Source organism: Bos taurus, chromosome 23 (genome assembly GCF_002263795.3).
Source record: "Bos taurus isolate L1 Dominette 01449 registration number 42190680 breed Hereford chromosome 23, ARS-UCD2.0, whole genome shotgun sequence".
Classification (NCBI taxonomy): domain Eukaryota; kingdom Metazoa; phylum Chordata; class Mammalia; order Artiodactyla; family Bovidae; genus Bos; species Bos taurus.
The window spans coordinates 52157343-52173269 of NC_037350.1; the positions used below are offsets into that span (position 1 = coordinate 52157343).

At 50.7% G+C, this 15927-nt stretch overlaps 1 protein-coding gene across 6 annotated transcripts in view; it reads left to right on the forward strand.

Moving 5' to 3' along the window:
• EXOC2 (exocyst complex component 2) overlaps positions 1-12695 on the forward strand; it is a 122966-nt gene extending 110271 nt beyond the window's left edge. For 4 of the 6 annotated variants that reach the window (XM_059880305.1, XM_005223863.5, XM_010818594.4 and 1 more), the window contains 6 exons: positions 2815-2870; positions 4764-4886; positions 8104-8165; positions 9466-9525; positions 11128-11254; positions 11937-12695. In XM_059880305.1, coding sequence (XP_059736288.1) covers positions 2815-2870; positions 4764-4886; positions 8104-8165; positions 9466-9525; positions 11128-11221 — 395 coding nt within the window. In that variant the 3' untranslated portion in view covers positions 11222-11254; positions 11937-12695. Of the gene's footprint in view, positions 1-2814; positions 2871-4763; positions 4887-8103; positions 8166-9465; positions 9526-11127; positions 11255-11936 lie in introns of those variants that run through there. The other 2 variants (NM_001206159.1, XR_814965.4) reach the window with 2 other exon arrangements.
• The last annotated feature ends 3232 nt before the right edge of the window (positions 12696-15927 follow it).

The window sequence follows — 15927 nt, forward strand, 5'->3', positions numbered from 1 at the left end:
GAGCTGGGCTCTGCCTTCTCCGTGGGGAATTCCCGCTGGGCCGCTGGGCGTGCTGCTCGGTGACAGTCTGGGCTGGTGCTGTGTGGGTGGGGACACTTCTCTCGTCAAATACCGTGACACACACTGATTCCACATTCAGAGTTGAAGAGGCAAGATTGTAAATACTTAGAAGCTGTTGTCATTCTGTGTCTGAAGAACATGGAAACTTGTGGGCGTTCATCTAAGAGGAACCTTCTTACAAACAACACCGACTGCCGCATCACAACAGCGGTGCTTGCTCTGCCCTTCCTGTGCCTGCCCACCACCTCGAGGCCCTGAGGTTGGCGTTCGTGACCCGCCGCTGCTGGGCCGACCCAAGAGCCAGCACCCGTCCCGAGTGTTCACGGTTCTAGGAAGCGGGCGTCTTCTAAGTACCTGGCATAGTGAGCGTTGAGGCCATGTTGATACTCTGTTCTTTGGAGCAGGCCATTTGCTCAGGGATACAGCTGGAAAAATCAGACGGAAAACAGATGTATTTAGCCTCAGCAGTATTATATTCTGCTATACTTTCTTTATTCAAGTTGTATTTTTCAAATGGATCCTGAAAACTTATTTCAGAAGGCTGTCTTTGTTTTCTTAAATCCCCTGAAAGGGGAGAGACTCGCCTTAGCAGACCCCCAGTGTTGACCCTCTTTGTGGACACTGCAGAATCCTGCCTGTACTTTTTCTCTCACCTGTTTGTTCACTCACGCGTTCACTTTTCAGCTTAAGAGGGCTCAGTCCTAGGAGCGTCGTTGTGAGTAAGCACATGCTACCTTTGCCCTTTTGTTTCTTATTCTGTGTGGTGGGTCTGAGGCTCCAGAGGTGCGGTGAAGGGGACAAGCCCCGTGCCCACGGAGCTGACAGTCTGGCAGGGAGACAGCGTTAGCCAGGCCTTGGCCGGGGGGCCTGGGGGTCCTGTATGCTGGCATGGCCGCACTGGGGAGAGCTCCCCACCCTGCTGTCCTCTGAGAGATGCCCCTGTGTGGAGCGGGCAGTATCTCTGCTGCAGCCCCAGGCAGCCCACCAGTCAGGGCTGTCCAGGAGCTCCAGGGAGGCTGAGCACGGCCACCAGGGAGGCTTGAGGTCAGGGCTGGCTGGGGCCCGCGGGTCGGACTTCTGGTTCTCGTTTACTCAGCCCAGTGCCCTGATGTCACCTGGGAGCCAGGTGCCCCTTCCCTGGGGCGAGCGACATGCACCATCCTTCCCAAACCCGTGCAGAGAGTGACCAGAGAGTTCCAGCGGGCTCACAGCCTCCGGAGGACTCCGTGTGTGTGTGTGTGTGTGTGTGTGTGTGTGTGTGTGGTCACTGGACTCCGTGTGTGTGTGTGTGTGTGTGTGTGTGTGTGTGTGTGTGTGTGGTCACTGGACTCCGTGTGTGTGTGTGTGTGTGTGTGTGTGGTCACTGTGGCGGGCCCAGGAACTGCGTCTACCTCTGGATGTGCAGAAGCCGGCCCTCCACACGGTTCAGTTTAAAGACTCAAGTCTTGAGCCAAGTGGTCGCGTTGACCAGAGCGCAGCGCTGAGCCCCACAAGCCCCTGCCTGGCCTGGGGGGTGCTCCTCTCGGGGAGACAGCTTTGCTGGTCATCGCACTAGTCGCGTGTTTCACCTTTCACCTTCGCGAGGACGGCTGTTTCCTCCCAGAGAGGACTCACTACCCTGCAGCTGTCCTTGTTCTCAGGAAGAATCATCTTACTTCTGGATTGTATTTAATTATGTTTCAATCTGTTTTCTCAGTTATTCCATCAGCAAAATAGAACCAAAGAAATATTTATGAGATTGGCTCCTCAAAAATTGTGAGCATCCGTACATGGCCTGGAACACAACAGACTGACGCAGCTGTGTGTTCAGAACCCGCGCGCACTGGGTCCTCACGGGGGGTGGTCCAGCCCTCCAACTAATCAGCAGCTTGGGCGGATTGCGGGGAACGTGAATTTGCAACACAGTAGGATTTTCTGTTTCAGAAGAAATTCTCAGTTTGTGCTGTTAACTCTCGAAGGCATCCTGAAATACTATTCTCCTCCAAGTGAAAGTAATTGTTTTAGAGTTACTAGAGCAGTATTTTGTTTTTATAGTTTTTCTTGAAAAATAGCACTGGGGCTCTTAGGAACCCTGTGAGCACCAGGGCCTCCTCACTGCAACCCCACAAGGGTGCGAACCTCGCACTTGTGGATGGGAGATGGGGTGGCCTCCTAGTCCTCCTGCCGCAGGTCCTGGCTCGTGAGGAGGAGACGGGGCTGGACCCACACTCTCACCTGCTGACCGCCCCTCCCCAGCGTGTGCCCGTGCTGGAGGGCAGCCCTGCCATCCTCGGGTCATGGATTTGTCCGGTCCCTCACTTGCTTACAGAATTACGTGGAAAGTGTCTTTTTCAGAATTTTCTCCCAGAGTTTATATTTTTAAGATCAAAACAGTCATTCTGCATAATTTAATGTTAAATTTGGAAGCAGATGCTGCAGTAGATGTGCAGCGGGCATTTTGTAGACTCTGGGGAATGTCCTCCTCTGGTCTTCCGTGCGTGTGTGTGTGCGTGCATATGTATGAACACGTTGACGGGCAGTTTTAAATTTCACTTTTGAAGCAGACTGATTACAGAGGACAGAACAATGACAGAAATGGAAAAACTATGAAAGAAAACTTGCAGTTAATTCCACCTTTTAAAAAACTTGTATGAGCATAGCCCTCTGGCCATTTGCCCTCGGGAGCCCTGGGCCTGTGCTGTCCCTCTGCCTCCTGGAAGGTGCGAGGCACTCGCGTCTCCACTGAATGCCTTTCCCTCCCCCGTCTGATTGCAGGTGTCAGAAACTACTTGAAAGAAGCATTGGTGAATATAATCGCCGTGCACGCAGAGGTAAGCTGTTGCTAGCTATCCCTAAGGGGTGTGGGTAACTAGGCAAGGGAGCAGGGGTAAATTCAATGGTTCTTACAGGGGGTCTTCTCCCTTCAGAATGTATTTTTAGTCTGAGTAAAACACAGATTTGAGTGTTTCACTGAGTTTTACTGAGTAAAACACAGTATCTGGTTTCAATACACATATGTGCATGTTTTCACTGTGAGAGTCTTTTTTCGAAATGTGGTATGTTTTTTCCTCATAATTAAGACTAATGGATATTAGGCAGGTAAAGCGATAAGAGGGTGAAAGGGTGTTTTCTCCACCTTGGGCATCCGCTTCCCTGGTCTTCACCAGTGTACCAGTGAGCATTGGCGTCTTATTCTGGCAGCCATGGTGCATGCTGGAGGACAGGCTTGGCCTGTGGCAGGGCACAGGCGGTGGCCTCCCTTGCGTGGCTGACGGTTCCCGGACGCTGGTGTTGCCAGTCACGCCTGGCCCGCTCCCGGGGAGCTTTCCGCTAGTGTCCCATCCACCATCGTTCAGTCTCGGCTGCAGCCCATGGGCCGTCGTCCAGCAGAGGGGTTCTCGGTAGAAGCCTGCTGCTGTGGTGACCACTGGCAAAAGCTCCTCCTGAGTGTCTGCCTCTGTGCAGGCGCGTCAGGGGGTGAGGCCTGCATCACCCTCTGTGCCCACACGTGCTGTCTGGGTCACCTCGGTGACCTGGAGATACGTGGTCATGGAGGCTGAACCAGAGTGAGTGAAGGACACAGTGCTGCCTGCTTGCCGAGGCAGCCAAACCCAGCAGCCTCCTCAGAGAGCGGCCCGCTGTGTCCATCCCTCGCAGGTCCTCGTGAGGCATGGTACACTCGTTCTCCGTGAAATAAAGTTTTACGTGGTTTAGCTCAGGTGGGAATTTACCACGTACACCTTTTTATGATGAGTGACTTACTTTCAACTTTGATACTTTTTATACATCAGAGACCTTTATAAAAGCGCTCTTCTGTTAGGTTAGCTTCTGGGAAAGTCAGTGTGGCGGTAGATCCTCAGGCGGTGGAGCCGGCCCATCCCAGGTGGTGCCTCAGGCGCTGCAGGGTGCCTGGGCCTTTGCGTGATGACGGTGACTCCTGCTGAGGCACCACTGTCATCGTTTACAAACAAAACAAAAAAAGGCTTTTCCAGTCCCTCTTCCACACATCCCAGTGGCTGAAAGTAGAATTCTGTACATAACATTTACTGTTTACTGCTCCCAAACAATCTTACCTTGCCCAGAATTTTCTTCAGTGCTCAGGTTATGTTTGGATTGACCCGAAGGTTTAATACTAGTGATTGAATCTGAAAAATGGAAAAGCTAAAAAAAAAATATGATTTAGTTTAACATAGACGTCAGGATAGTAATGTTTCACCAAATATAGTAATTCTTAGTTTGCAACTATCAAATTCAAAACTTGAAAATGGTGGTTTTGTCAAATGAAAGGAAACATATTTTTAATTCAGCAGATAGTAAAATTGGGAACTCTTGTGCAATACAGAGTTATGTTCCCAGCATGAAGTAGCAGTTGTTTTGATCCAAGGAGAGCCTGACCCAGTATGTTTTTATTTCTACAGTTTCCTCTTTAGAAATCACGTTTCTTCTTATGAAAAGGATAAGAGGAGGAAAAAAATCCTTAAAACTCTTTCACCTTGTCACCATCAACAGCACCTTTCAGAATTCTGTCTGCCGATCTATTTTCGGAGGTTACCTTTTATCGAGCATGGTGAATACAGCTTGAGTGTCAGCCGTGTCTCCATTCTATTCGTGGCTGAGGAGACCTGGGGGTGGTTTTGCTGTGTGCATCCCTTTGTTTCCAACACATTCGGGTCGAGGAAGCCCCCATAACATACCCTTTCTTTGTGTTTTCAACCTTCTATCAGGTGTTCACTGTCTCCAAGGACCTGGTGCCCCGGGTGCTGTCCAGGGTGGTGGAGGCAGTCTCTGAGGAGCTGAGCCGGCTCATGCAGTGCGTCTCATCCTTCAGCAGAAACGGGGCTTTGCAGGTACGGTGCTGCTGCCGTGCACGTGGACTCAGTTGTTTGAACCACGGAGATGTGTGTCAGCTGTAGTCCCAAGAGGTCCGCACAGGCTTGTGTTATTTTCTCGGTGCCTCTGCCAGTTACGGGGTGCATCATCCCCTGGGACCACATGCAGGACGTCAGTGGTCCCAGCACTGCTCTCCCTGCAGAGTGTGACAGTGCTTGTGTTCCTGTCTGAACGCAGAGCCCTTCTGCAGCTCGGTGATGTTTTTGTTGTTTGTTTTACAAATGTCTTCACTACATTTAATTTAACAGGAAACTTTTAGCAACTTACTTGTAAATAGTCTTTGCAGAGCAGTCAGTGCAGTTTGTATAGAAATGACAACTATTTCTTTCTAGTCATACTCCATTGGCTTATGTTGCCTTTCATGGAATTACATAATTACAGTAACAAATGTAACAAATGGGTCTGGGTTTGCATGTGGCCAGATTGTAGCAGCCAGGCCTGCAGACTTGTGGGGGCCTGAGCCCCGCCAATGGGCCTCATGGGCCTTGTGAGGGTTTCTAAAAGTCCCTGAAGTGTTGCTTCTAGTACTGGCTGAGGCCCTCCTCTCAGGCCAACCCCCTTCAGATAACAACTTAAACCTGAGTAATAGTAAAAATAAGAAAATGTATCAGTAAAAAGAAAAACCTGAAGACTCTTAACAGGAACCTTGTGTGTGTGAAGATGAATTAAAGGGAAGTTGCAGTATCTGCTTTGGGCCTAAGGGGTCTTGAAAGTGAAAGTGAAAATTGCTCAGTTGTCTCTGACTCTTTGTGACCCCATGGACTGTACAGTCCGTGGGATTCTCCAGGCCAGAATACTAGAGTGGGTAGCCTTTCCCTTCTCCAGGGGATCTTCCAAACCCAGGGATCGAACACAGGTCTCCCACATTGCAGGCGGATTCTTTAGCAGCTGAGCCACCAGGGAAGCCCAAGGGGTCTTGGAATTACAACAGAAATCCCCGCTCCCCACACCTTCTCTGCAGCCCATCTAGCTGATGGCCGAGTTTCTCTCACCGCTGACAGGAAGGGGCCGGAAGAGACGTCAGAATCAGCTGGAGGCCCAGCCTCCATGCCCGCCTGGCCTCCCGTGCCCTGTGCCCCCTGGAGACACTGTCAGTTCTATTCTGAAAACCTCTGCCCACTGCCCTTGGGGCTGCCTGTGTGTGACCTTCTCCTCAACAGGTGACCAAGAGGGCTTGACATGAAGGGCTGAGCGGCCACCAGTCTCAGACCTTCCCGAGAGCCAGCCAGGGGGAGTGTTTGCTGGCCAGCAGCCCGAGTGTTTTGTGTGAATCATCACAGCTCTTACAATAGGTATAATTTATAGGTTAATTAAAGCATTTTATCACTTTGTCTGAATAAAGTTTCTAGCAAAGATTAGTTTTATAGTGGTTTAATCCATCTCCTAAAATATTGAGCTGAAAGTTCTATCTTATTTTTTCTCTTCGATATTCTCCGTGTAGGTCCGTTTTTATATATACTAGAACGTAAACAGTAAAGACAGATAGTCCCATGAACACTTTCTCATTATGAGCTGTTTCAGGCTTCTAACCCACTGAGAAATGGGACCAAATATCTGCTTTCTAGACTGCACATTTACCTTATGTAAGTCAGCCTTCCTCTCTGTTGGTGGATTTAAGCCCAGCCCTGGCATTCGTCCTTGTTTGTGTGTGTGTGCCTGTGCTGCTGAGGGCCATGCATCTTAAACAGCCTCCTGGGTGGCTCCAGGTCCATCCGTGTGGTAGCCTGCGTGTGGTGGGCGGCTCCAGGTCCGTCCGTGTGGTAGCCTGCGTGTGGTGGGTGGCTCCAGGACCATCTGTGTGGTAGCCTGCGCCGTGCCTTTTTGTGGCTGACGTTCCATTGTGTAGGTATGCCGCCCCGTGTTTGTCTGCTCATCATTTGATGGACATTAGGGTTTGCACTTTTTGGCTGATAGGAAAAATGGTTCTGTGAACACTTGTGTGCAGATTGTCTGTGGCCACATGTTCTCATTTCTCTTGGGCAAATACCAGGGACTGGAATCGCTGGGTTATTTGGCTACTTTCAGAGTAGCCGTAGCTGCTTTCCTACCAGCGGTGTGTGAAGATCCTAGATTCCCCACATCCGCATCGGCAGTGTGTGACTGGCTGGTTGTGGCCCTCCCGTGTCTGCCAAGGGTGTCTCCTTCTGTGTGATCATCACGCCTGTGATGATGTCCTTTGTAGCAGAGGATGTTTTACTTCTGAGAAATTCCAAGTTTTCTCTTTTTTCTTTTGTCACTTGTACTTGCTGTCATTCCTAAGAAGGCAGGCCTAGCCTAACATCACAGAGATCCACTCTGGCTTCCTTCCAGGTGTTCTGTAGTTTCATCGTGTGCGTGGTCTGTGCTCTGCTTTGAGCTGGTGTCTGTTTTAAGGCAGAGACTCAGCTTCAGCCCTGGGAGTGTGACCTCCGTGTCCTGCTGTCCCAGCACCATGCGTTAGAGAGACCACCTCCCCCGCCGAGTGGCCCTGGCACCTTGTGGAAAGTCATTTGATTGTAAATGTAAAGATTTGTTTCTGGGACTCAGTCCTGTCCTGTTGATCTACATGTCAGGCCATGTGCCAGGGCCACACTGTTTGAATTATTGTAGCTTTGCAGTACATTCTGAAGTCTGGAGGTCTGAGTTTCTCTAGCTGTGCTATTCCTTTTCCATGTTGTTTGTCTGGGATCAACTTGTCATGTTTTGTTTTTAAAAAGAGAAGAAAAAGCAAAAGAGAAAAGTAGCTGCAGCTTTGACAGCACTGCACTGAGTCTGCAGCACTTAGCACCACGGGGCCTCGCGGTGCTGGGGGCGGCTGGGGGCGGTGAGGCAGCCTGTTCCTTGCATCCCCACCAGCCTCGGCAGTGAGACCTCACTTCCTCCCCGAGGAGACCAGGGGAGGTGCTGTTGAGTGGTGAGGCCCGGTGGCTGGACGGCCCTGGCACAATCTGTACCTTTCAGAGCAAGACCCCTGCCTTCACAGAGTCAGACTTGACAGCTCGTGCCCTTGTTCAGTAACAGAGAACGTTGTCACAGCCAGTCTCTTGGGGCTGATTTAGAAGGTCTGCTGTAAGGAGCTGCTGCTGTGGCCGTGGCGGTCTGCTCTGCAGGGAGTAGGCTGGGGCTCACCCTCGCTTCTCTCTGCTGGACAGTCGACATGGTTCCTTGTGGTCACCTGTCCGTTTCTCACCCCAGGCCAGGCTTGAAATCTGCACCCTGCGGGACACTGTGGCGGCCCACCTGACACTGGAAAGCAGGTGAGGTGCTCCATGCTGCGTCCTGCACGCCCCGGGAGCCCCCTCGAGGCTCTTGGTTCGGGTGGTGGTCCCACACACGCACTCGTGACTCGGCGATCTCGTGTTTTTATCTGACCGGTTGTCTTGTTAAACGCACGAAGTGACACCAAGCCAAGGACACATAGGCTCTTCCTCAAGGTGGGGATGAGCCTCGGGCTTGTAAGTGTTATCACAGAGCATCATGTACTTCTTTTGAAAAGGAGAAAATAAGAATTGAGTCAGTTTACTCATCGCAGACTCTTAGTGAATATCAGCATAAGAGGAAGCCTTGTGGTTTCTCTGCAAAATTTTGTAGTGGAAATTTGATGATAATTTTTAGCTGTTTTGAATGAAAGTCAGGATTTCCTATCATTGAGGCATCATTAGGTGAACTGAAACAGCTCTGCCTACACAAGACTGTTTACCCCATTGGCAGTGCTGCCTGGGAAGTGCCGGGTCCACAAGGAAGCTGTTTAAACGTGTCCCATGATGCATTTGCCATTGTTCCCAGCTTTGGATGGCGTGTTCAGGCCTTCATCCTGACTGTCACCATGCAGTCGGGAAGACTTTTCCTTTTCTTCCTGACACCTGAGGTTGTTCACCAGGAGCTTGTCTGATGGCTCCCGCCGCCGTCTGCTCTGCGTTACTACTTGATTTAATTACTCTGCTGGTACTTTCTACTTTAGAAACTTAGACATACCAAATCATTCTTAAAATTCTCTCCCTTTTCCACATTTCACGAAATGAAATGATGTCGAGTTATGCATATATATACACATACCTCTCCATTATTGTACAAATTTTAGATACAATAGCTAAGTGCGCTTAAGACATGTTCAGTTATTGTAAGAAGTTGGCTGTACATCAGGCCCGGCACGTGTCAGTTCCAGAAGTGCCCCCTTTGTATCATTTTGCACAAGATCACCCCTGTTCCTACCTAGCTCCCTTCCTTTCTTAGCAGCTGCTTTATTTGTATAGTTCAGTTTGTTTTGAAAGTAAAGACCTTTTTAAATTTAACAACAACACACCAAGCTCTCATCTACTATTAGAAGCACCTTGTGTAAAATTCAGTTTCTCCTTTGCATTTAAAGTCATGTTTTATCTCCTGATTTGGTTCTTCTGGCCCTGCTTCTGCAAACCCTCGCTTTCATTTTCACTTTCCCTCCTGCTCTGCTTGCCTCACCAGCCTGTGAGTTCCTCTGAACATAAGGCATGCTTTTCTCCAATGTCCCTGTTCCCGGTGGGGCCGGCGGGTCCCCACCTGGGATGCTGTCTCTTACAGATCCAGTTTCAAGCAGGCCCTGGAAGCCCTGCCTCAGCTCTCGAGCGGAGCAGACAGAAAGTAAGTCTTGAGCTGCTCTCGGGTGGCGTGTTGTCACCTGGACACCTCCTCTTCAGGCGGAGCCTGGAGGGAGGTGGGACTCGGTGGCCCTTGGACACGCCTTGTGTTAGCCCGTCTCCCACATGGCAGGAGGAGGTGGAACCTGGTTTATGACGTTTCAGAAATTAGTTCTTTCCTTGTTTTAAGTAACTATACCAGTCACTTAAACTTTTATAAGAAAGTTTATTTTGACTCAGAAAACTGTATTATTATCTGAAATTTGTAAGAAGATAGTATTTAGAGAAATGTGAAAGAGAAGACAGCATGGTAAAGTCAGGATTCAGAGACTTGTCTTTCAAGTAGGCCCGCAGCGTGCATTCGTGCTCCGTGTGGCGTGAAGCATCGAAAGTAAATGTGCACACGTGACGGAATGAAGTCACACATGTTCCACTAGTTCTGTATTAACAGTCTCGGCCTGGCCTTCAACTTTGCTACTCATGTAACAGGAAATTCTGACCTGAGACACAGTCTAGGCCAGGCAGATGTCAGTGTGCCTGGGCTCTTCCCCAGCCCAGCCAAGGTCCCCCACCCTGCAGCTGCTGGACAGGTCGTGGGCACGGAGCCCCGACCACGTGCAGCCCTCAGGGTCAGCTGTGACGGCGCGGGGGAGCGTGGTGGACCCACATGGGCAGGGGGGCCCCGGAGGCGTGGACAGGGCTGGGAGGGCAGGGTGACCTGGTCTGGCTGAGAGGAGCTGGGCAGCCCTGTCTTCCCGTCCCACCTCCTCACTGACCACATGTTCAAAGCCTGTGCAGTCCTTTAAAAGTGAAAGATTTAAAGCCTCACTTAACCGTCAGCCCATGCAAGTGGGGCTCACTCGTCTGCTCAGAAGACTAGTGGTTTGCGGCGGTTGAGAGAAGCAGACACCGTGAGGAAGGCCAGACGGGGTCTGCTGGGAGCATCGTTAAACCAGGAAGTGATCCCTTGACCCAAGCACCAGCAAGCTTGTTTCTTGGTTGCTTCATCTGAGCCCAGTGAGCTGTCAGACCCCTCATGGCTGTGAAATTATCCAGTTGTATCTGGCCAGCACAGGGGCCAGATGGAGTTACTGCTGCAGCACAGGGGCCAGATGGAGTTACAGTGCAGGAGTTACCCTGACTCTGTGGGTGCCTGCTTCACCCCTTCAGTTCACCTCTCCAATACTTGTTAAAGGCAGAAATGCAAAATAAGAAGAATGGAAAATAGACCAGTCATTGCCAAGGAGTGGGGTGAGGGCAAAGGTGACTGCAGATGGGCAGCACAAGAGGGCTTGTCCTGACATGGGGGTCGTGAGATGCTGCGCTGTGTTATCAGAGTCAGAGAGAGTGCCTGTCAGAGCTCTGGAGTGCCCAGACCCCAAACATCACTCTGTTTAGGGAGGGGTCCAGTTAATTCAGGGGAAGGGGCAGAAGGACGGTTTTGTGTATAAATATAAGTATGTCTACAGATAGATGTTCCCTTAGAGGACCTTCTTTAGTTGACTTTCTTTTGTCATGGAATTCAGAGCCCATAGAAAAGTGACTTTTCTGGCTGGAGAAGCACCACGGGGCAGGAGCCATGTGGCTGTCTGTGTCTCTCCCACAGGCTGCTGGAGGAGCTGCTGAGCCGGGTCAAGAGTGGCATGCACCTGCAGCTGGCCTGCTTCCAGGCTGCCCCCCCACCCGCCGTGAAGACGTAGAGCCTCCAGGCGATGCTCGCTGAGCGCCCACAGGTATCTGCATGGAAGCTTAGGCTGCCCCTCTCTCTTTTCTTTCCCCTGATTGGGGAGCTTAGAAAGATGTTGGTGTGTGTTTTATTTCAACCAAACTGACCTGATTTAAAATGCCCAGGAAGTGTCTGCTTTGCCATTCTTCCTACCCTAGGCCCTGTATGCCGCCTGCGATGCGGGAGGCCTGGGTTTGATCCCTGGGTTGGGAAGATCCCCCTGGAGAAAGGAAAGGCTACCCACTCCTGTTCTGGCCTGGAGAATTCCATGGACTGGACAGTGCATGGGGTAGCAAAGAGTCGGACATGACTGAGCGACTTTCACAGTGTGACTTTAAAATACCTTTCTAAAAATTAGGGAGCATGTCGAAGCTACGTGCTGCGTGGTGAAGGCTACAGAAGGCAGGGCGGCTCAGACCCAGAGCATCTTCCTGGGTTTTCTGCAGCTTCCCAGGCACCTTGGGAGGGGATGCGTGGGTTAGCAGAAAGTCACACATGAACACCTGGAGCTGCCCTAAACTCTGCAGCCGTGTGAAAGCCTTCATTTCACGCCGATGGCTCTAGCACTCCTAACCCAAGTGGACTTTCAGAAAAGCGTGCGGTCTGCCTACCAAGGTGTTACGCTGGGGAGGTTACTTGTGGGCCTCGGTTCCAGAGTTAACTCTGCCGCCTGGCTTCTGTGTTCACAGCGCTCACGTCGTCAGGCCTTTTCTGTGTGACTCACCCTGAACCCGACGTGGGCCTCCTGCCCCCGCGACCCCTGCACACGTGAGGGGCTGCAGTCAGCGTCTCCTCCAGAACCGGGCGCCCTGCTGCCCACCCGCACCACTTCTCTGGCCTCTCCGGCGTCCTGCCTGGTGGCTCGGGGTGTCTGCCCTGGTGGTGTCTGTGTCAGCAGGCACGGGAGCCACCGGTGACACTGTCGCCAGAACAGGTCGGGCCGCCGTGTCCTCCTGCAGACTCGGCTCCCCTGACCTGCCTTCGTCACACCATTTGCTTCAGAAAGCTGAGTCAGGTTTTGGATCGTTCCCCAAGGCCACAGGCCCATTTCTGACGCTGGCGTTAGTGTATCAGTACAGGGAGCTCTGAGGTCCTCCGTGGCCATGTGCTGTGTCCATCACTTGAAGTCAGTCTTGTGTTTGTTCGTTTGGGGTCAAGGAAGGTTTTGTCTTGAACAAAACTTATGAAGAAATGCACTGAAGGCGGAGCTCTCCTAGGCATGTTCACCCCTGTGCCCACTGTGGCTGTGACTCAGAGTGCAGAGCCACAGTCCTGAGCATTTGCCTTATTTTAAGTGTATGATGAAGACCCTTCTTCAGTCATTAAAGAATGTGTCTTTAATACGAGACATAATTGGTATTTCTTTTATTTCAACACTTTCATTTGCTGTGTAATTTTTTTGTATGTCTAATTTTAACACCCAGAGTAAACACTTAAATCCCGGTTTACCTGTGTCTTCTGATCGTTGTTGGATACCATTACTAGGCGTCCTGCTAACTGTCCTCTTGTCGGTGGCTCCCCCCTGCCAGGCCCCTGGGAGCCAGACGAAGAGCGTCGGCCTCGGAGCCGCACAGCACCCGAGGACAGTGGCGGTGATGCAGAGACTCAGCGTGTCCAGTTCTGAGTGGAGCGTGGGCACACATGAACTCCAGACTCAAAGCCGGGCTCACGGAGGAGGCAGCTCCTGGAGAAGACCTGCTTGGGCTGTGGAAGAGAATTTAGTAGTTGAGGAGGTCACTGGATGCAGTGGCGTTAGGAGGAAGCCAAGAGGTAGAGCAGGACGTGGAGCAACCTTACAAAGAGGGAAAAAGGTGCTGAGCAGTGAGGTGCGCAGAGGCCCTTGCGTTTGGCATGGCCACAGCTGCACGTTGGCCTGGCCTTCTGCGCTAGGAGAGTCCCGGAAACAGTCTGGGTTTGCAAAACCGTGGCATCCGTGAAAGTGCATTCCAGAAACGACCCCCGTCATCGAAGACAAGCGTCACTGCCGTGGGGGTGGTACCCGAGTCAGTCCCGCCCCATCCTGCAGCCGGTTTTCTTGAAGGTGAACTGAAGAGATTGCCTTTTACTCTGACATGGTTTCAGAGAATGCTGCCTCTGTCCTGCTCACGTGCTTACGGGCTCGGCCGGTGGTTGTATGAGGGTCAAAACGTGTCTCCACCAGCTTTTAATGAAGACAAGTTTCCTAAAATACATACAGTTGAGTGTCTCTCATGTATTAATACTCGTGTGAAGTAGCTGTCCCTAGTCAGTCCTCTGGCAGGACTGGGGCAGAGCTTTTCATGCAAGTGTCCACGCTGCTGTGGCCCTGATACCACACAGGCTCCTGCGTTCACTGTTGAGGAGAAGGAAGCCCCGGCTCCACTGTGGTGGGTTGGTGGTGGGGGGAAGCTGCCTCTTTCTTAACAGCCTTTGTGGACTGCTGGGCTTTATCCCCATCTGGGGAGTTCCCGTAGCACAAGCTCTTGACTCTCGGGCTCAGTTCTGCAGTGAACCAGGCTACATCTTTGTTCTCATGCCGCCAACTAAGGATCGAAGTTTGACCCATCAGTTTCCACTCACCCATACTCTTGGCAGCTTTTAAACTCCTGTGTGTTTATTTAACTGTGGTTTTAACTCTGTCTATGTAATTACATCTGTGTTGTGTGCAGAAGGTGGACTGTGCGTGCACTGGGCGTGAATGGTGTGTGCACACACTGCTGTGTCATTTTCGTAGGGTTTGGTTAGAGGTAAGGTTAATGTGTGGTTTCAATCTGCCGTCTGTAACTGAAAGTTCAGGTTAACTTTTTGTTTTTTTGTTTTGTTTGATCGTAACACCAAACTGCTTACATGTGCGTGCTTCGTATTTGTCACTCACAGACATGAGTATTTATGGCAACTTTTAAAAATTGAAAAAGGAGCCATGAACCTCCTGTTTTGACGACCCCATTCCCCATGCCAGGAGCTGCTGGTACCAAGTCAGACTGAGTGTGCAGAGCATACCTTTTATCCCATAATCAGAAATACATCTCACAATACAACGACGAATTCTTGCTAAAAAGTGAGACTTGAAGTCTGGGTCTGTCTACCTCATAATCCACAGGAAATACAGGGGAGTGAAGAGCATGCCGTGGATGATGAGCAGAATTGCTGCGGTCGGCCTCGACCGTGGGCTCAGCCCAGGCCCCCGCAGTAGAAGGGGCGAGCATGAAGATTGGTGGATTCTCAGAGAGCGTTTACACTGCACGGTAAGTTGCAATGGCATACCTAAAAAGTGTACATACTTCCGTTAAAACATGCTTTATTGCTAAGCAGTGCTGACCGAGCACCACCCAAGCCCCAGTGAGTCACGGTCTTTCTGCTGGTGGAGGGTCTCGTCTCTGTGTTGATGGCTGCCAGTTCTCAGGGTGGTGGTCGCCAAAAGTCGTAGTGGCTGTGGCCGTTCCTTAAGATGAGTCGGTGAACTTTGCCTCGTGGATTGACTGCCTCTCACCAGTGACCTCTCTGCAGCAGCAGTGCTGTTTGGTGGGATTTTACCCATAGTAGAGCTTCTTTGAAAATTGGAGTCCAGCCTTTCAAACTCTGCCACTGTTTTAGCTTTTAAGCTTTGTAGAATATCCTAAACCTTTGTTATAATTTCCACAGTCTTCACAGCATCTTCACCAGGAGTAAATTCTGTCTCAAGCAACCGCTTCCTTCGCTTATCCATGGGAAGCAGCTCCTCCTCTGTTCAGACTTCATCCTGAGGTCCATGCGCTTCAGTCCCGTCTTCAGGCTCCGTGTGTGACTGCAGTCCTCCTGCTGTTCCAGTACACTCACTGCTGCTTCCTCCACTGAAGTCTCTTATTCCTTTTTTTTTTTTTAAATTGACGAGTATTTCTTTACAGAATTTTGTGGGTTTTTGTCATACATGAACAAGAATCTTGAGCCCTGAGAAGCCACCCCTGAGGGCTGGGATCCACTTCCTGCAGCTCCTGTTACTGTGGACGTTCTGACCTCTTTGCACAGATCACAAACGTCCTTGGCAGCATCTGAAATGCCGACTCCTCTCCAGGAGGTTGCCCAGATCCATCGAAGAACTGCTGTCTATGGCAGCTATAGCCTTGTGAGATGGGTTTCTTAAATGACAGGACTTGAAAGTCAGGGCTCCGTGGGCTGCAGGTTGGCTGTGTTAGCAGGTGTGAAACAGCTCGAGCCTCATCATCCGTCAGAGCTCTTGGTCAGTGAGCAGTAATTGGGAAAGAATCTTGTTTTCTGAGCAGTAGGTCTCAACAGTGGGCTTAAAATAGTAAAAAAAAAAAAAAAGAAAGAAAGAAAGTGTTAGTTGCTCAGTCATGTCTGACTCTTTGTGACCCCATGGACTGTAGCCCACCAGGCTCCTCTGTCCATGGAATTCTCTAGGCAAGATTACTGGAGTGGGTTGCTATTTCCTTCTCCAAAGGATTTTCATGACCCAAGGATCAAACCTGGGTCTCCTGCAAGATTCTCTACCATCTGAGTCACCAGGAAATTTTTTAAAATAGTAAACTATGCAGTAAATTGCTGTCATCCCAACTTTGTTGTTCATTTACAGAGCACAGGCAAAGTAGATTTAACACGATTCTTAAGGGCCCCAGGATTTTCAGATGGTAGATGAGCACTGGCCTCACTTGGTCACCAGCTGCCAGAGCTGCTACCAAGAGCGTCAGTCTCCCTTGGAAGCTT